Source organism: Pseudoliparis swirei, chromosome 23 (assembly GCF_029220125.1).
Source record: "Pseudoliparis swirei isolate HS2019 ecotype Mariana Trench chromosome 23, NWPU_hadal_v1, whole genome shotgun sequence".
In the NCBI taxonomy this organism is placed as follows: domain Eukaryota; kingdom Metazoa; phylum Chordata; class Actinopteri; order Perciformes; family Liparidae; genus Pseudoliparis; species Pseudoliparis swirei.
In genome coordinates, this window is record NC_079410.1 from 8,687,240 (window position 1) to 8,705,084 (window position 17,845).

Sequence of the window (17,845 nt, forward strand, 5' to 3'; positions counted from 1 at the left end):
ATACGGCATTTATTTGACTAATGATCAGCATTAGGGGAGGGGGGGGGGCTGGTGACTTTTTTTGTCGCCACACATCCACGTTGTGACACGGAGCAGCGCGTGCGCTCTGATCCTGCTCTTTTAATGAGGTATTGATACTAAAAATATGCTAAATCGTATCGTTTTTTACGTACGGGTAACTTGCTAGTATCGACACACCGTGCTACATTACAGCAGTAGATGTAGCGGGCTAACATTCAAGCTAACCCGATCCCCCCAAACGCTGTCGACATCTTAACGCTGATTGGCCGAGACCCGACACGTCCCATGAAAGATGTTTTATTGCGAAGAAGAGCACCACGTCACATTTTCTCCGTGTCCCACATTAATCTCATAAACGCTGGCCGGCCGGCCAGGTGACCCCACCCCACCCCGCCCCCACTCCAAAACAAAAACTCTTCGGATCTACACGATTCACGTGGATGACCTATTTTGATTTCAAAACGGTGAATTTCAGCAAAAGGTGACCAAATTGCAGGTATGCAAGTAGACAGTCCCAATGGTGGGAAAATAAACAATACAACATTGACAAATATGTACTTTTATTCATCGAGACAACATGGACATTAAAAGCAGAGCAAAATTAAACGAATTTTTAGTCTTTGAAATCTTTTGATCAAAATGAAATCAGTATATTTTACAGTAAGGGGACAAGAGCGATCAATGTGAGCTCCAAGTGAGGAGAAAAGAGACACTTCCTGTCATGGAACTAACATTGTACATACGCTTTCAACTGACTTATAAAAAGATTAGGGAGGGAAGTGGAACCTGACAAACCAAAACAAACCACAAGCACTTTTTTTTCTTCGTTTATTTCATTTTTACTAAATGTCAAGAAACGAGGATGACGTGTAAAGATTTTCAAAATAAGAACACAAAAACCCAGAATGAACTTCTCTAAATTTGGTATTCAAAGTGATGCCTGGTTGACATCGAGACCAAGTAATACATCAGATGAACCACAACTACCCTCATCCAGCCAAAAGATTGACAGGCGATGGAACATGAAACTCAAAGTATGTTCTTCCCCCTCTCCTCATTTACACATGTATGGTCATGTTTTTAAATACGCCACTACACATCTGTGGTTCACCTTGTTTTTAAGAAGCGAAGTTTCAGAATCAGGACGAGGTTGGCTGCGCTCTTCCACTTCTTCTTCCACCAGATATTCCAGCCTCCCCTGTGGAGCAAAAATGTTCACAAAATGCAATGTCAGTAAAGGTCCCACAACAAGGACGTGCAGCAACTGCTGCTGCTGGAGTAACAATACCACCTATATAAAAACTACTGGTGACGTGTATATATATATATATATATCTATCTCCCTCAATTTAACCACAGAGGAAAGTGTAGGTCATAAGAGACACCAATAACTGCACAAACATGTATAGCGCTATAGTATAATTTGGCCAGAATAAACAAGGTAAATATTTGTCGGTTTCTTTGTCTGTAGTATTTTGATTAGACGTTTGCACCTAAGATCCATTTAAATAGAGTTCTGATCACCACCGGAGACCCTAGTGTTTGAAAAACAGTGACAACCCTGTTTGAGATTCCTTACACCAATGCTAAAGTGCATTTGACATTAAGCAAAGTCAATGAACGATTAACGGAACAATCGAAACATTAAAACTATCCTAACAAAACGTAAGTCCTGAACAACACTATAGAGAAATCTACACCAAGTGACAACATTAGCATTATGCACAGGTATATCAAGCAGGTCGTCTTGTGCATCTAAAAATGTGTCTCTGACATTTCTATAAAATGACTTTTTCCCCAAACATAATTGAAAGTTTGCAACAAAATCTAAAGGAAATACAAAATATATACACATTCAAGCTTCCAAGTTCATGTTGTGGAGAAGTACAGAACAGTTTTTTTTCTGACAACAGCATTCAGAAATGGATGTGGGTAGAGAAAGGAGTACCTGGGGTGAGTACCTGCACAGTTTGACAGTCAGAGTATCCATGATTTTTAATTTGCCCTTTTCTCATGTGGTCTCGCTCACAACACCAACGCTGTGTGAGGTATGGAAGTCAGCTGCAATTCATTTGATAAACCCTACCCTCCAGTTAGTTAGTTACGCAAGGCCCCCGTTGCTATGACACCCCCCAAACACACACTGCATGGCATGATCAGGCACAGTAAGCTGGACAACAAATCCATGGCATATGAGTATGATTACGGCAAAAATTGCTTGTTTTTCCACATACACCTTTGACTGGAGCTGGAAGTAGGTCTGTGTGTTTATATACGAGCAGGAGATATCTCCATGATTTATATACTTATGTATATATATCAACATTTTCTTCCTATAGTTTGAGTGCAATATCTGCAAATGGATATTACTACATTTTCCTACCTAAAAGTAAAAATAACAAAAAACAAACAAACAGGTCAATACAGGCAGGAATTCGATTGGACTGGTTAATATTTTTTTCTGCCATTTTGTCCACAAAGACATACATCTATGAGTATCAAAGAACGATACAAAACGAGGGGTACCTCCGGGTATGTTTGTTCAGGGCTACACTGGCCTTTCCCTCTTGGGTTTGTGTGATTCCTTTCTAGCTTCTTCTCATTCATCGGGCCTAGTCCATCTTCAGTGCATACTTATGATGCACTATTAAAAAACAAGATAAAGATATATGCACATAAGACAAAATCATAGGCATTGAACTGAACGTAAACAGGGTGAGAGGGTGGGTAGGGGAGATGGGGGTGTGGAGGGGGTTGGGTTGAGAGCCAGGGGGGAGCGAGGAGGAGGACGCACTTACCTGAGCCTGATCTGAGGTCCTATCAGATCAGTTTTAATTGGACTGAGTGTCACCTTCAGAATGGAGGAGCTCTTGCTGGCCGTTAAGCCGAGGGGAGGCGGAGGCAGGGGCAGCTGCCTCCTTCTCCGTCAGTTCCGCTTCTGACGAAGCCTTGATGGTAGCTACATCACCAGAGTGCTTGTCTTTTTTAGAGCTGCTCCTCTCCTCTGTCACCTTACGGTCTGGGAAAACATTGTGGAGACACAATAAAAAGTTTACTTTTTCTCCTTGTTGGACAATTGTGCCGTGTAGTTACGTTTTCTTTTTTTTGATTGGACAGAATAAGATGTGCTGTCTATTTAAAGAAATGCACACACAAGGAAAAAACACAGCGCCAAGAGTCATTTTACATGTAGTATAACAAAATCTATTTCCGGGTCCTCACCCTTGTCTTTCGATGACCGCTCTCTGTCCCTGTCTCTCTTCTCCTCTTTGTCTCTCTTCTGCTCCTTGTCTCTCTTCTCCTCCTTGTCTCTCTTCTCCTCCTTGTCTCTCTTCTCCTCCTTGTCTCTCTTCTGCTCCCTCTCCTTGTCCTTGCTGCGGCTGCGATGGCGGTGAGATTTACGCTCTGCGCTACGTGACCGTCTCTTGTCACGACTGCGGGAGCGACGCTTTCTGTCAGAGCGCTCCCGGCTGCGCCTCCTCTCCCGATCTCGGCTCCTGTTAAATGAAAGAACGGTGATTACGGATACAAGTTTTTTTTAAACAAACAGGAACTCTGCCATTCACTCCATATGCAGGAAGTTATGGTGCACGCATTTGTTTTATGTTCAATAACCAGTGGAGGAGTCACATCAATACGTGGGAGAATGACTACAATAAATATTTCCCAATCACGTTTCTCCACTGGAGAAAATAAACATTCTATATATCATTTTCCATTTAAAAATGGCAGGGGGAGAGCTGAAATGTTTCCATTATGGCAGTCAAGTACTATTTGGATATTATTTATAATATAAGTACAATGAGCAGCAGACTAGATGCACCTATTTTTGTTGTTTATAGCCGTGCGGACAATGAAGAAAAACTGAAATTAAATGTTTCCTCTTATGTGTTGTGGATTTAAAGGGTCCTCTCGACCTGGACTGGTGTGTCTATACATTAAAGTAGCAAGCAATTGTCTGCAGGTATTAGACCATCAAGAATATGGTGGTTACTGTTGTACAGGGAGTCACCCATACCTGCTGCGCTTGCGTTCCCTCTCCCTCTCCTTGTCTCTGCTCCTGGAGCGCCGGCGATCTCGGGATCGGCTCCTTTTCCTGTCTGATGCTCGACTGGAGTGGCGGCTGTTAGAGTTGCTCCGGCGCACCCTGCGGTCCCTCTCCTTGTCTCGATCTCTGTCCCGTTCTCTGTCTTTCTCCCGTTCGCGCTCTTTCTCTCGTTCCTTCTCCTTTTCACGCTCCTTCTCGCGTTCTTTCTCCTTTTCTTCCTCCTCTTTGCGCTTTTTCTCCCTTTCCTCCCGTTCACGCTCGCGGTCTTCTCTGTCCTTCTTAAGCGCTGGGCTCTCATCAAGGGGCTCTTCTGAGCGACGACGGAGTTTCTCCTAACAGCAAATAAGCAAGAGGCCCAAAATGAATTATGACCAGTTGATCTGCACATTTTAAACCTGAGCCAAAATAGAAAGTTAAAAGTGGAATAATTCCTAGAAATCCTTCACATTCAAAAAGTAGGGGAGCAAAAATATGTTGCAATGTCTCCTCTTGCAACACTGTTAACACTCTGTACTACAAATTGTGGCTTTGATAAACACATGAGTGACATAATATATTTGAGTTTTTATGCAATTGCCAAACTGACTTCCATATCTTGTTATGGACCTAATAATTTATGCTGCATTTAATCAAATATATATTTCCACTGACATGTAATCCCATTACCTTGAGCTCCTCCACAGTGGATTTGATCTTGGCGTAGCCCATGTGTTGCTTGCCCATCAAGTGGTCATCCACGCGGGACTGTGCGTCGCCCACAATGAGAAAAGCTCCACACACCTCACACACCTCCATCTGTTTCTCCTGAGCTGCAAAGCTCTCGATGGTCTGTATACAAAAATTATATCATAAAACAATCTAATAAGCAATAAAGTTCAGCCTCAGCATACAATTGCGTGTCTAATTTGCATAGGTTTGGTACAGAGGACAATTAATGAAAATCAGGATGCTGATTGTTGATAAATGTCAGTTAAACTGATGGAATCATGTTCAAGCCAAGCTTAGTTTGACTTGGATAAATAGTTTTGGAACAAAAGATGTTTGTCAATAGGCAAACATGTTTTGGTTTATAATCACTACATAAGCAGTGCCTATAACCCTGACCAGGGCCTGTGGGCCAATTGGTCTGGAGTGACTCACCGAAGGGTTGGAGCCGAGCAGCTCCCTCTCATCCTTCAGCTGCTCCACCAGCTTCATCATTCCTTGGGCCTCCTCCACTCTGCCCTCTGACCCCAGCTCTTCAATCTGAGCAAAAGCAAAACAGAAACAAGTCAGCCTCTAAACACAATGCAATGTCATAAAACTGACAAATAGATTCCTGAGGTGTTGATAATACAATAATTTCAAACAAGGTTTTGTAAAGACAAGAGATTATGTATTATATGTTGGTAAATCTCATTTTGATTAATCTGGGAACGGTTATATGGGGCCGATACTCAAATTATTAGGCATCCAAAATGACTACGGCTAATTTTCAATAATCAATTAAAAAAAGATTACTTATTTTAATATATTCTTTACAGACCTGTAAAACTAGGTCTTCAATCTTCTCTGTCAGAACCTGGACCTTCTCTTCATTCTTTCCTGCTGGACCAGGGCCCTGAAGGAATAAATAAATATAATGTTGCTCAGGTAGAACAGACAGGGCATGTAAATTAGTAAATGTGATAATAAAATTGCCAAGACCAAAAGCACAAACCCCTGCATTCTGCTGTGCCTGGGAAAGTGCAAGACGGGCATGGCCTCTGCGAATCCGCCGTTCCACCTCTGCTAGGAGCGACTGCAAATAGCGCAGGAAGTCCCGCTCATATCCCTCCTTCATGAACCGAGAGCTTTTCTCATACCTGGACGTGGTGAGACAGAAGCAGGTTGTTATTATGTGGAAATATCAAGACACACACACAAATTATGTTAGAAAGCACAATCAGAACTTACGTTATTCTAAGATTTTCATCATGGATTTTCTCACAAGGTCCTGGAAAAAAATTGCAAAAGGTTATTATCTTGGTATTATGAAAGATACACATGTAAATTATTGCTGAATTAAAAAGGAATACTTCCTCCATAAAATGACTACTGTACTGACTGTATAGACTGGCATTGCATCTGCGAAAGCATTAGAAGTAGTGGCCAAAGTGCATGTGTGTGCATGTGTTTGCGTGTGTTTGCATGTTGAACTATTTGGATTTACACTGCATGAGTTGTGTGAGATTTTGTTTTTTAAAATAGTTTCGCTCTTGTTAAACCAGGACTCTAAATTAATCACGGAGGCATGCAAAAAACCAAAGTATTATTCTAGAATTCAAGGTAACACGACGTGCACAATCTCATTTATATACAAATAATAACTTTACGGTTGAAGTACTCCTTGAAATCATTTACATCGACATGTTAACTTACCTAAGTCAGAGCGGGTGTTTGTGAATAGCTCCGCTGGGCAGAAGCCACACAGATAGTACCGACAGACCTTCTGGAAGAGAGGAGAGACCAACGTAATACCAACGTTATTACAGAAAGTAACACGTCTCGAAATCATCAGAAAACATAACTTCAGGACGAAGCATTTCTAAGCCAAATGGGAACAAATCAGTCCCATAGGTCATCGTTTTAGTCGTGAGATACTCAAGCATGATATGGCGATTAAAAAACTAAGGCCAACGACATAGTAACTAGGTAACGTAATCCTCAACGCCCGAAGCCGCATTGTCAGCCAATGAAATACCATTAGCTCATACTAGTTAGCTTAATTTTACTAGCGCGCGTGCCTTGACAACTCTGCCAGCTGACCCAACCAATTCCCTGCATCTTCATTTAGATCTGGTCTATTGTCAAACCTCTTAATTGAGCTGCCTCCCACACCCAACTCACGACATAAAGTTACGATATAGCTTAGCTAGCATAACGGTTCGTTAGCTTATCGAACAGGCTAGGTTAACGTTAGCTAAAATGCTAACTTACGGTCTCGTCGTCCCATCGCACGTTGCATCGCTTCTCGTCAGGGGCCAAGTTTCTATCTCGGCCCATTAACTCGTCGAGTAACTGGGCTGCTGAAAGCATTTTGCCTCCAAGAATGTAGTCTTAATTTTAAAGTACTACGATGTCTGCTGAAGTAGTTAGTTGTAATCAAAATGGCAGATGCTGAAACAACGCCGCCCGTTTATGGTTCTACCGATAGATCCGTTTAATGGAAGTGACGTCATATCCGGTCTTCTTCTTCTTCTTCTTCTGGTACTTCAGCGGTTATCATCGAGCGTCTTATTCTTTAGTGCATTGCCGCAACCCTCTGTTCCGGAGTGTGGATTAGACAATACACTTTTTTTGTATCTCTAAAAACACACACACAACCTTTATTGTATCCCTCGTCCTTCAATCATCTTTGTCACTCCCCATACCTCTTACAGGACTGGATATCCATATGTTATTGCAAAAAAACTATACTTTCTGTGCTTTGTTATCCTGAATCAAATGTTGTTATATTTATTTTAACTTGTTTGAATGCTTGTCTATGAAATGTCAATCGTTTTCAATGTTTCCTCATTTTGGAATTCATCCCAATTATTTTTCCAAAGATCTATTTTGGTATTTCATCGCCTTGTCTGACTGCACTCGTTCTCCTATTAAACATGATACCTTCCACACACACACACACACACACACACACACTCACACGCACACACACGCACACGCACACACACACACGCATGGTCACACATGCATGCACACACACACGGACACACGCACGGACACACATGCATGCACACACACAACTATATATTTGTCTGTTTTGTCCTTATATTCTTCGTAGGTCATCCAAATCCAACCTTTTACCTACACTTTCTTTTGGCATGCATACTGGATGCATGTAATGCAATGCAATGAACCCTTTGCTCATCATTATTTAGTTGATTTAGCGAGCAGGGGAAAACTAAAACATGCATGAGCACGAGATAGAGCAACGGTCACAGAGGAGGAAATGGAAAGGATACAGGTTCAATGTGATCACAAGAGGGCAGTGAACAGTCTGCTCCTTGATTAGGCTATAATTAATAACAATGTCAAATAATAACAGTCGTTTTGTTCTGGAGACCATGCACTCTGACCTTTTGAAGTTGTCCATACCAATTTCAAGATGGAAACATAATAAATAGGGTAACTGGTTTGAAAAGAAACTAAGCAAACTGAAACGCTCAGTTATGGAACAAAAGATGTTTTTCAATAGGCAAACATGTTTTGGTTTATAATCACTACATAAGCAGTACTATAACCCTGACCAGGGCCTGTGGGCCAATTGGCCTGGAGTGACTCACCGAAGGGTTGGAGCCGAGCAGCTCCCTCTCATCCTTCAGCTGCTCCACCAGCTTCATCATTCCTTGGGCCTCCTCCACTCTGCCCTCTGACCCCAGCTCTTCAATCTGAGCAAAAGCAAAACAGAAACAAGACAGCCTCTAAACACAATGCAATGTCATAAAACTGACAGATTCCTGAGGTGTTGATAATACAATAATTTCAAACAAGGTTTTGTAAAGACAAGAGATTATGTATTATATGTTGGTAAATCTCATTTTGATTAATCTGGGAACGGTTATATGTGGCCGATACTCAAATTATTAGGCATCCAAAATGACTACGGCTAATTTGCAATAATCAATTAAAAAAAGATTACTTATTTTAATATATTCTTTACAGACCTGTAAAACTAGGTCTTCAATCTTCTCTGTCAGAACCTGGACCTTCTCTTCATTCTTTCCTGCTGGACCAGGGCCCTGAAGGAATAAATAAATATAATGTTGCTCAGGTAGAACAGACAGGGCATGTCAATTAGTATATGTGATAATAAAATTGCCAAGACCAAAAGCACAAACCCCTGCATTCTGCTGTGCCTGGGAAAGTGCAAGACGGGCATGGCCTCTGCGAATCCGCCGTTCCACCTCTGCTAGGAGCGACTGCAAATAGCGCAGGAAGTCCCGCTCATATCCCTCCTTCATGAACCGAGAGCTTTTCTCATACCTGGACGTGGTGAGACAGAAGCAGGTTGTTATTATGTGGAAATATCAAGACACACACACAAATTATGTTAGAAAGCACAATCAGAACTTACGTTATTCTAAGATTTTCATCATGGATTTTCTCACAAGGTCCTGGAAAAAAATTGCAAAAGGTTATTATCTTGGTATTATGAAAGATACACATGTAAATTATTGCTGAATTAAAAAGGAATACTTCCTCCATAAAATGACTACTGTACTGACTGTATAGACTGGCATTGCATCTGCGAAAGCATTAGAAGTAGTGGCCAAAGTGCATGTGTGTGCATGTGTTTGCGTGTGTTTGCATGTTGAACTATTTGGATTTACACTGCATGAGTTGTGTGAGATTTTGTTTTAAAATAGTTTTGCTCTTGTTAAACCAGGACTCTAAATTAATCACGGAGGCATGCAAAACCAAAGTATTATTCTAGAATTCAAGGTAACACGACGCACAATCTCATTTATATACAAATAATAACTTACGGTTGAAGTACCCTTGAAATCATTTACATCGACATGTTAACTTACCTAAGTCAGAGCGGGTGTTTGTGAATAGCTCCCTGGGCAGAAGCCACACAGATAGTACCGACAGACCTTCTGGAAGAGAGGAGACCAACGTAATACCAACGTTATTACAGAAAGTAACACGTCTCGAAATCATCAGAAAACATAACTTCAGGACGAAGCATTTCTAAGCCAAATGGGAACAAATCAGTCCCATAGGTCATCGTTTTAGTCGTGAGATACTCAAGCATGATATGGCGATTAAAAAACTAAGGCCAACGACATAGTAACTAGGTAACGTAATCCTCAACGCCCGAAGCCGCATTGTCAGCCAATGAAATACCATTAGCTCATACTAGTTAGCTTAATTTTACTAGCGCGCGTGCCTTGACAACTCTGCCAGCTGACCCAACCAATTCCCTGCATCTTCATTTAGATCTGGTCTATTGTCAAACCTCTTAATTGAGCTGCCTCCCACACCCAACTCACGACATAAAGTTACGATATAGCTTAGCTAGCATAACGGTTCGTTAGCTTATCGAACAGGCTAGGTTAACGTTAGCTAAAATGCTAACTTACGGTCTCGTCGTCCCATCGCACGTTGCATCGCTTCTCGTCAGGGGCCAAGTTTCTATCTCGGCCCATTAACTCGTCGAGTAACTGGGCTGCTGAAAGCATTTTGCCTCCAAGAATGTAGTCTTAATTTTAAAGTACTACGATGTCTGCTGAAGTAGTTAGTTGTAATCAAAATGGCAGATGCTGAAACAACGCCGCCCGTTTATGCTTCTACCGATAGATCCGTTTAATGGAAGTGACGTCATATCCGGTCTTCTTCTTCTTCTGGTACTTCAGCGGTTATCATCGAGCGTCTTATTCTTTAGTGCATTGCCGCAACCCTCTGTTCCGGAGTGTGGATTAGACAATACACTTTTTTTGTATCTCTAAAAACACACACACAACCTTTATTGTATCCCTCGTGTAGGTTCCTTCGTCCTTCAATCATCTTTGTCACTCCCCATACCTCTTACAGGACTGGATATCCATATGTTATTGCAAACAAAACTATACTCCCTGTGCTTTGTTATCCTGAATCAAATGTTGTTTATTTTAACTTGTTTGAATGCTTGTCTATGAAATGTCAATCGTTTTCAATGTTTCCTCATTTTGGAATTCATCCCAATTATTTTTCCAAAGATCTATTTGGGATTTCATCGCCTTGTCTGACTGCACTTCTCCTATTAAACATGATACCTTCACACACACACACACACACACACACACACACACACACACACACACACACACACACACACACACACACACACACACACACACACACACACACACACACACACGCACACGCATGCACACACACGCACACACACAGACACGCACACGCACGACACACACAACTATATGCATTTGTCAAACTATATCTTTGTCTGTTTTGTCCTTATATTCTTCGTAGGTCATCCAAATCCAACCTTTTACCTACACTTTCTTTTGGCATGCATACTGGATGCATGCATGTAATGCATTTATGAACCCTTTGCTCATCATTATTTAGTTGATTTAGCGAGCAGGGGAAAACTAAAACATGCATGAGCACGAGATAGAGCAACGGTCACAGAGGAGGAAATGGAAAGGATACAGGTTCAATGTGATCACAAGAGGGTAGTGAACAGTCTGCTCCTTGATTAGGCTATAATTAATAACAATGTCAAATAATAATAGTCGTTTTGTTCTGGAGACCATGCACTCTGACCTTTTGAAGTTGTCCATACCAATTTCAAGATGGAAACATAATAAATAGGGTAACTGGTTTTAAAATAAACTAAGCAAACTGAAACGCTCAGAAATAAAATAAAATAAAACGTTATGAATAGTCGATAATCGTCACAATTACAGACTAAACCTCCACATTCCAGATGACATAATAGATGTATTCCAGTTCTTTAAAGATTCAATTCAGAGTTATGTTTGATCTAACGCTATATTAAAGTGACATGGGTATGTTCACTACTTCCAGTGGTCATATTGAGGAAATGCAACACAATATTAAAATAATGGGTCTAGCAACTGTTAATTTAAGTTCAATCATGGTCATTTATAGAAAATAAAAAGACCCGTTTTGGTTATCATAATATAACTGTTTTACATGTTTAATAGTGTATAGTTTTCCTTTTTGAAGACCAACAAACTACTACTTCCGGTGAATACTTTCAAAATAAACTGAAGTAATTGACTAATTATCAATAAAGGTTAATCATGTTCGCTTTTGTTTTCTTCTACGTGGTCCTTATTAGAGAGTACACCACTCTAAATTCTTCCATGGATATAAAAACAATATATTTATCATATCCCTTTTTACAAGTCAGCAAACAATATGTAATGTTGTCTGGATGGGAACATGTTGTCATTAACTACCCACTGGTTGCATGGTTACCGATAACACGTGTGTGGTATTAACAATGAGTTCCACCTTTTATTTCTCAGGGCTATTTATTTAGCAACGAAGACCGCTAGACTGGATCATGTCACATGTTTGTTTATTTTACGTATCATTAAGAAGCAACTAAACGTGCAAGATATGTGAAAGTACCCAGAGGGGAACACACATTTGCGCCCACTGTTGTTACATCCAAAGATGTCCCCCGATGAGGCGGTGGTGTTCTCGGCAGCCCGATGACGGAGCTCTGATACCGCTGAGACGTTGAATGAGCGCTCTGAGGGTTGTCAGTGCGACCGCAACGTGATTTAACGACAGAGATAAATGGCGAGGACGGAGCGTGCAGCCTAACCGCCAGAGACTCGACACCAAGTCGCGTTAAGCCGAAGCGACCTGCTGCCTCAAAGCTAGCACCTCGTTAAGCTAGGTACGGGGTTAGCCGGGCCGCTAATGTGAGCGGGCAACTGTATCTTCAGTGCCACCAGTCATCAGTAGGGGCAATTTGTTGGGCGATTGCAATTGACAACTTGACCCGAGAGGCTTGTGTGCGTCCTGCGGTGTCGCAGCGCCAGTTGCCTGTGTCAAGATGTCCACCACTTCGTTGGATAAAGAACTCCAGGAGCGGCTGAGAGAGGCGTCTGCCATCGGGGACATCGACGAAGTGCGGACATTGGTCGAGAGTGCAGTAAATGTTAATTCACAGAACGAAATAAATGGCTGGTGAGTGTTTCTTACGAGTTGCTGGTCTTCGCCACGTTAGACGCCAGATGACTGGTGTCGGTTCGACACAAATATGTGTTGCATACAATGAGTTTTGAACGCTTATTGAAAAGTTCGGTTGTTCCCGGGATTAACGACATCTAAGCAGCGTGATCGTATTAGGCTTAGTCGGCTTGACATGCCACGTTTTAACTTGTCTCTTCCTACATTAGTAAATGCTCTGATCGCTATTATTTTTGCCGTGGCTTTAAATATTTAAATTATTCTCGTCGTCGTAAAACAACAGAAGGGAGCAGTGACCGTCAGGGTAAAATATGTGAACACATCGTTGCTCCAGTCTTGAACCTGCCAAACTTGTTCTCATTGCCACGGAATTACATGATTAGATGACACGATATTAACAAATGGAACAACTTGCTAGGATATTATTGACACACATTAGGTACAAATTATATTCTATAGGCGATACAGTCCAATCAGAGCATAGATCAAATTATTGTCCAACACTGATTCTCCGCTGTGTGTTTGGCTCCTGACTTCCTCGTTCAATACACTCCCTGGATATTTGAATGTCAGTCTGATCTCCAGTTTAGACCGACACCGTCTTCTATATTTAAAGTAATTTCATCAGCATATGGATGTATATGCATATGGGTCACTAAACTTTGTCCCCTCTCCAATACTCTCTCTAGGACATGCCTGCACTGGGCATGCAAGAGGAACCATAAGCACATAGTGTCCTACCTACTCAGCTATGGAGCAGACAAGGAGATCCTCACCGCTAAGGATGAGTTGGCCTCGCAACTTACATCCAAACCAGAGATCAAACGACTTTTAGGAGGTAAGCTACACATTTCTTACCAGCTTGTTTCCGTCACACCATTAGAGAAGCCCTTTGTTGTTACTTGTATGCAATTTATCTGTTGCACGTGATACATTGACATGTAATGAATAGATTATAACCTCGGGTGTTGATGGTTTAAGTGCACAGCTGTTTATGGTTTTGACAGAAACAAAAGCTGGGATTTCAATTGAAGCTGTTTTTAAAGAAATCATTTTCTTTCTTTTTTTAATGCACATTATAACTGCAGTTGAAGTGGAGGAAGAGCCTGACGTCAAGGAGCCGGAGTTGCCAATCATCCCCAACTACCTGTCTAACCCGGCCTTCATGTTTACCAAGACGGATAGGTCAGAGATCATCCTGGCACAGAATGGTTCTGGAGATGACACTGAGGACACACACAGCGATTCACCGTCCCTTTCCCCAATTCACGAGTCTCAGAAATCCCAGAGCCTGTTCTCTGACTGCCCCACCGCTCCCCCAAACCCCACCACCCACAGCCAAGCCCATGGGGACTTCATTCCCATGGGTGAGCAAAACGGCGTGTCACCCAGTCCGGCCTCATCCCACAACCACGCCCCCGTTAACTGCACAGTGCCCATGGACCTGTCAGTTGAGCCGCACCTCGTCAACCATGCCGACTACCCGCATGCGGTGGCACACAATGGCACCATGCGCTCGCCTCCGTTGGCCTCGCCCAGCCCCAGCTTGGCCAGCAGCAGTGGGAGCCAGGTCCAGGCCCCGGTGGCCAGCGCTAGCCCGGCTATGAGCAGGCAGCAGTCCATCCCGCAGCAGATGAGCTACGGCCAGGCTGGTGGGCCCATGGCGGCCTTCCAGCCTTTCTTCTTCACCAGCACCTTCCCTGTCAACGTGCAAGGTGAGAGAGTTATCATGAGTGTATTCTGTCTAACCCACACATACAACACCCTGATGACCAGGTACAAACGTCAAGTTGTCGTGTTTTGGGGAGTAACTGTTTTTGTCTGGGAGCTCTGACTTCCTCAAGTTGTTTTGTTATTGCCATTAAACAAGCGGGACTCTAATAACTTACAGTGACTAAACATTCCTTCAAGCTTTGTGCTCATTAGAGTAGAACAACCTTTAAACCACTGGTAAAGAACAATAAGAGCAGATATATGATAACTATCTCTTATGAGTGTGTTAACTGGTCAAACCAGGAATGATTTCTCTCGGTATGATTACTGAATTCCTGCAGGCTCACTAGGAAAAACCCGACTATCTTCCTTAGTGACTCACGTTTGGCGTGGTCCATCACCTTATGAAATACCTTTGTTAAAGAAGAAGTATCATTCGGGTCCTTTTCTCTAGAGTTGGTGCTGAAGGTGCGTATCCAGAACCCCCACTGTCGGGAGAACGACTTCATTGAAGTGGAGCTGGACCGCCAGGAGCTCACCTATCGCTCCCTTCTCAGGGTCTGTTGCCGAGAGTTGGACATCAGCACTGAGCACGTGGAGAAGATCCGCAAGCTGCCAAACACCATGTTGAGAAAGGTAGAGTCAAGAAAAATACAGTACGGTGGTACTATGAGCTGCACACCACTTGTACTTGCTGTACAATTGATGAAAATAATAAATACAAATAATTAAAATGCCCTTTATTGTAATATTGTCATGTATGACCGAAAAGCAAACTTTTAAAAAGTGCTTTATGCTGTTCCTTCATACAAATGAATGATTTGGTGTGTGAATCTGTTATTGACTTCAATGTCACTGTGCTCCTCTGTCCAGGACAAGGACGTAGCTCGGCTGCAGGACTTTCAGGAGCTGGAGGTGGTGTTGGAGAAAGCCGAGGGCTTGTCCCTCTTCTCTGGGGCCGGGGGCCTAACAGACCGACCCTGCTACAACATGAAGGCCTCCCGCCTCACCTACTAGAGCTCCCGCAGAGCCCGAGGGCTCCCGCTTACGATGGGCTTTTGTAGCTGCCCTTGAGCAACCGTAGCCAGTTGCCCACCCAGGTCCCTTGTAACAGCTTTGTCCAGCTTTGGTGTTTCGACCAATTTCCTAACCGGGATTATTTTTCTCGATTTCTGTAGCTATTGTCCTCCTCTGGCAACCGCCCTGCCGCTTAAGTGTACCCAACCGGTTGTAAGCGATTACTGATGCATGGTGCCCTCGGTTATTCATAACTCTTGCCAGTAAGTTCATCATCGGTCTACAGAGTAGGACACGTTGGACGTGCACACCGCAACTTGAATTTCTGGGGGAATTGGCGTATCGTGTTACACGATGGTCTAGCTGGCACACTTTCATACATGCTGTAGGCATAAACCTTAGTGTCTTTCCTGCAGAGGGAATCGCATACTAATTCGAAGGTGGAAATATTCTCTCACCAGGTGAGATGAGGGTATCTTTGGACTAATAGTACTTGTATACATACAGTCTGCTTTAATCGACATCCACACAAGGATGGACACACTTGAGTAGGCGTACTGCTCTCCCGACACGTTTAAGTCATTCAGTCATACACTCGGAACAAAATAATTAGTTTGGTTTGAATTGTTCTCTTTTGTGTCTTTTCATGTCGGACAAGAATTTCTATCTTCGAGATAAATGTGCAGCAACTAATTTTTCTTTTGTACAGTGCATTTGCACTTCTGTTTGCAGGTTCTGCTTTTAGGTTCAGTCAGCAGAATACTCTGTCAACTGTGAAGTATTTATTTTTAACGTTTGATTTATATTGGTTCCGACTCACGAAGCGAGACCGTGTGCTTTACGAGGCTCGAGGCCCGGGAAAAGTTTGATGTGAGGCTCCCTATTGGATTTATCGTACACATTAATTTCAGTTGCTTTCCTTCTGTTTAACTGTGATTAGAATCAAAACCAAAAACTAATATAGCCAGCAAAGATACTAACTGCAGAATAAACTATCACTGCTTCAGAGGACAATGCCACCTTGTTAGATTTATTTTTTCCCAAGTGAAGAGGAAATAAATAAGATTTAGCAAATGGCATGATGGTCTGCCTATGTGACACTTTTTATGACTGAGTGCTTCCTTGTTCTTCCAGCACTAATTGAAATTGTTGATTATTTGTAATTATTTTTGTTGCCGTTCGACACCTCAATTTTAACTTAGGCTGTCTATATGGCGACTAGATTTCTTGAAAAATATACATTTGGTTATCAAGGCCAATCTAATGCTAATATTGTTTTTTATTTTTAGTTGCTTAATCAGAATTGTTACTGTTGAACTTAAATAGAGACTGACAATAGGACTACACTAAAAAAACCTTCTTGTGCTGTACATTAAGAGTTTAACAGGTCAAGAGGCACGGTAATAAGTTATGCTGCTTTTCATCAACACTTTATATTCCTTTTTAAATTCTCAATGCTGGGGCGCGTTCATTTTAAACAGTGCAGTTGGCGGCCACGACACATCTCCTACAATCAAAAAGTTCCTTCCCCAGTGGAAACTGTTTACCGTTGAAATGTATACCTGAAGCTCTTACTGCAATTGTATGTTTTATGATCTCTTTTTTTTTGAACCAGTTAGGCCTGTTGTGTTTGTGTCAGAAAGGCTTAATTTGGTGCATAAGGAGTTTGGCTATGCGGTCAAGAGTCCTGGGATGCTGTTGATGAAGCAAAGTGCAATGTGTGTGTGTGTGTGTGTGTGTGGGGGGGGGGGGGGGGGGGGAGATGGAGAGGTTTTTCCAGAAGGTTTGAGAAGAAAAGACTACCAAGAGTGCTTATGTTCTGTTCACAACTTTGTTAAATGCTTTATTGAGTGAAGTTGGGCCACATGTTTGGGACTATGTATGAACCCCCCCCCCCCCCCCCCCCCCGGGCCTTCTGGCGTCTGGGTGAGTGAGAGCAGCATGTTTGAAATGTTTTTTATGGACTCTCCTTTTTGATTCTGTGGAAAAGAGATGACTAACATTGTATTTGTTGGGTTGCTTATTGTTCTAGAAAAACGCGGAATACAGTTTGACTTAACCTATGCATTCAGAGTCTGATATTTTTATACACAGTGCGCCCTGTGCACTTGTAGAAATGATCCTCACTGTTTAAGTTGTGTTCTTTGGTTCTGGAGACCTGTCTCCGCTCTTTGATAAAGCATGGTGAATTCTTCCTCTTTCTCTCTCACCGTGTCTTCTAAATTAATATCATCTCCCATCGGATTAATTTTGAGTAACTTTGATGTAATACGTTTGAGTATCTATCTTAATGATCACTATAAACAAAGGGACCAGTGTGATGTTTTGTCTGGCTTGTTGCAG

At 42.3% G+C, this 17,845-nt stretch overlaps 3 protein-coding genes across 4 annotated transcripts; 1 reads left to right on the forward strand and 2 right to left on the reverse strand.

Moving 5' to 3' along the window:
• Window positions 1–564: 564 nt before the first annotated feature.
• Window positions 565–7,222, reverse strand: LOC130189203 (luc7-like protein 3). 2 transcript variants are annotated; one of them, XM_056407929.1, is made up of 11 exons: window positions 7,028–7,222; window positions 6,470–6,539; window positions 6,005–6,044; window positions 5,769–5,913; window positions 5,595–5,669; window positions 5,210–5,314; window positions 4,736–4,897; window positions 4,040–4,401; window positions 3,244–3,518; window positions 2,873–3,040; window positions 565–1,219 (listed from the first exon to the last, which is right to left on the reverse strand). In XM_056407929.1, exons 1-11 carry the CDS (start codon window positions 7,124–7,126, stop codon window positions 1,161–1,163), a joined length of 1,560 nt encoding a protein of 519 aa, XP_056263904.1. In that variant the 5' UTR covers window positions 7,127–7,222; the 3' UTR covers window positions 565–1,160. The 2 variants fall into 2 exon arrangements, with proteins under 2 accessions (XP_056263904.1, XP_056263906.1); XM_056407931.1 differs by having other exon boundaries at window positions 2,820–3,040.
• Window positions 7,223–7,976: 754 nt separating this feature from the next.
• LOC130188528 (luc7-like protein 3) lies at window positions 7,977–10,373 on the reverse strand. The gene is made up of 7 exons (XM_056406924.1): window positions 10,180–10,373; window positions 9,625–9,693; window positions 9,168–9,207; window positions 8,932–9,076; window positions 8,758–8,832; window positions 8,377–8,481; window positions 7,977–7,994 (listed from the first exon to the last, which is right to left on the reverse strand). The coding sequence occupies exons 1-7, from the start codon at window positions 10,205–10,207 to the stop codon at window positions 7,977–7,979; spliced, it is 480 nt and encodes a 159-aa protein (XP_056262899.1). The 5' UTR covers window positions 10,208–10,373.
• Window positions 10,374–12,195: 1,822 nt separating this feature from the next.
• ankrd40 (ankyrin repeat domain 40) lies at window positions 12,196–17,567 on the forward strand. Its single transcript, XM_056406703.1, has 5 exons — window positions 12,196–12,769; window positions 13,462–13,610; window positions 13,861–14,487; window positions 14,940–15,121; window positions 15,359–17,567. Exons 1-5 carry the CDS (start codon window positions 12,636–12,638, stop codon window positions 15,500–15,502), a joined length of 1,236 nt encoding a protein of 411 aa, XP_056262678.1. The 5' UTR covers window positions 12,196–12,635; the 3' UTR covers window positions 15,503–17,567.
• Window positions 17,568–17,845: the final 278 nt, after the last annotated feature.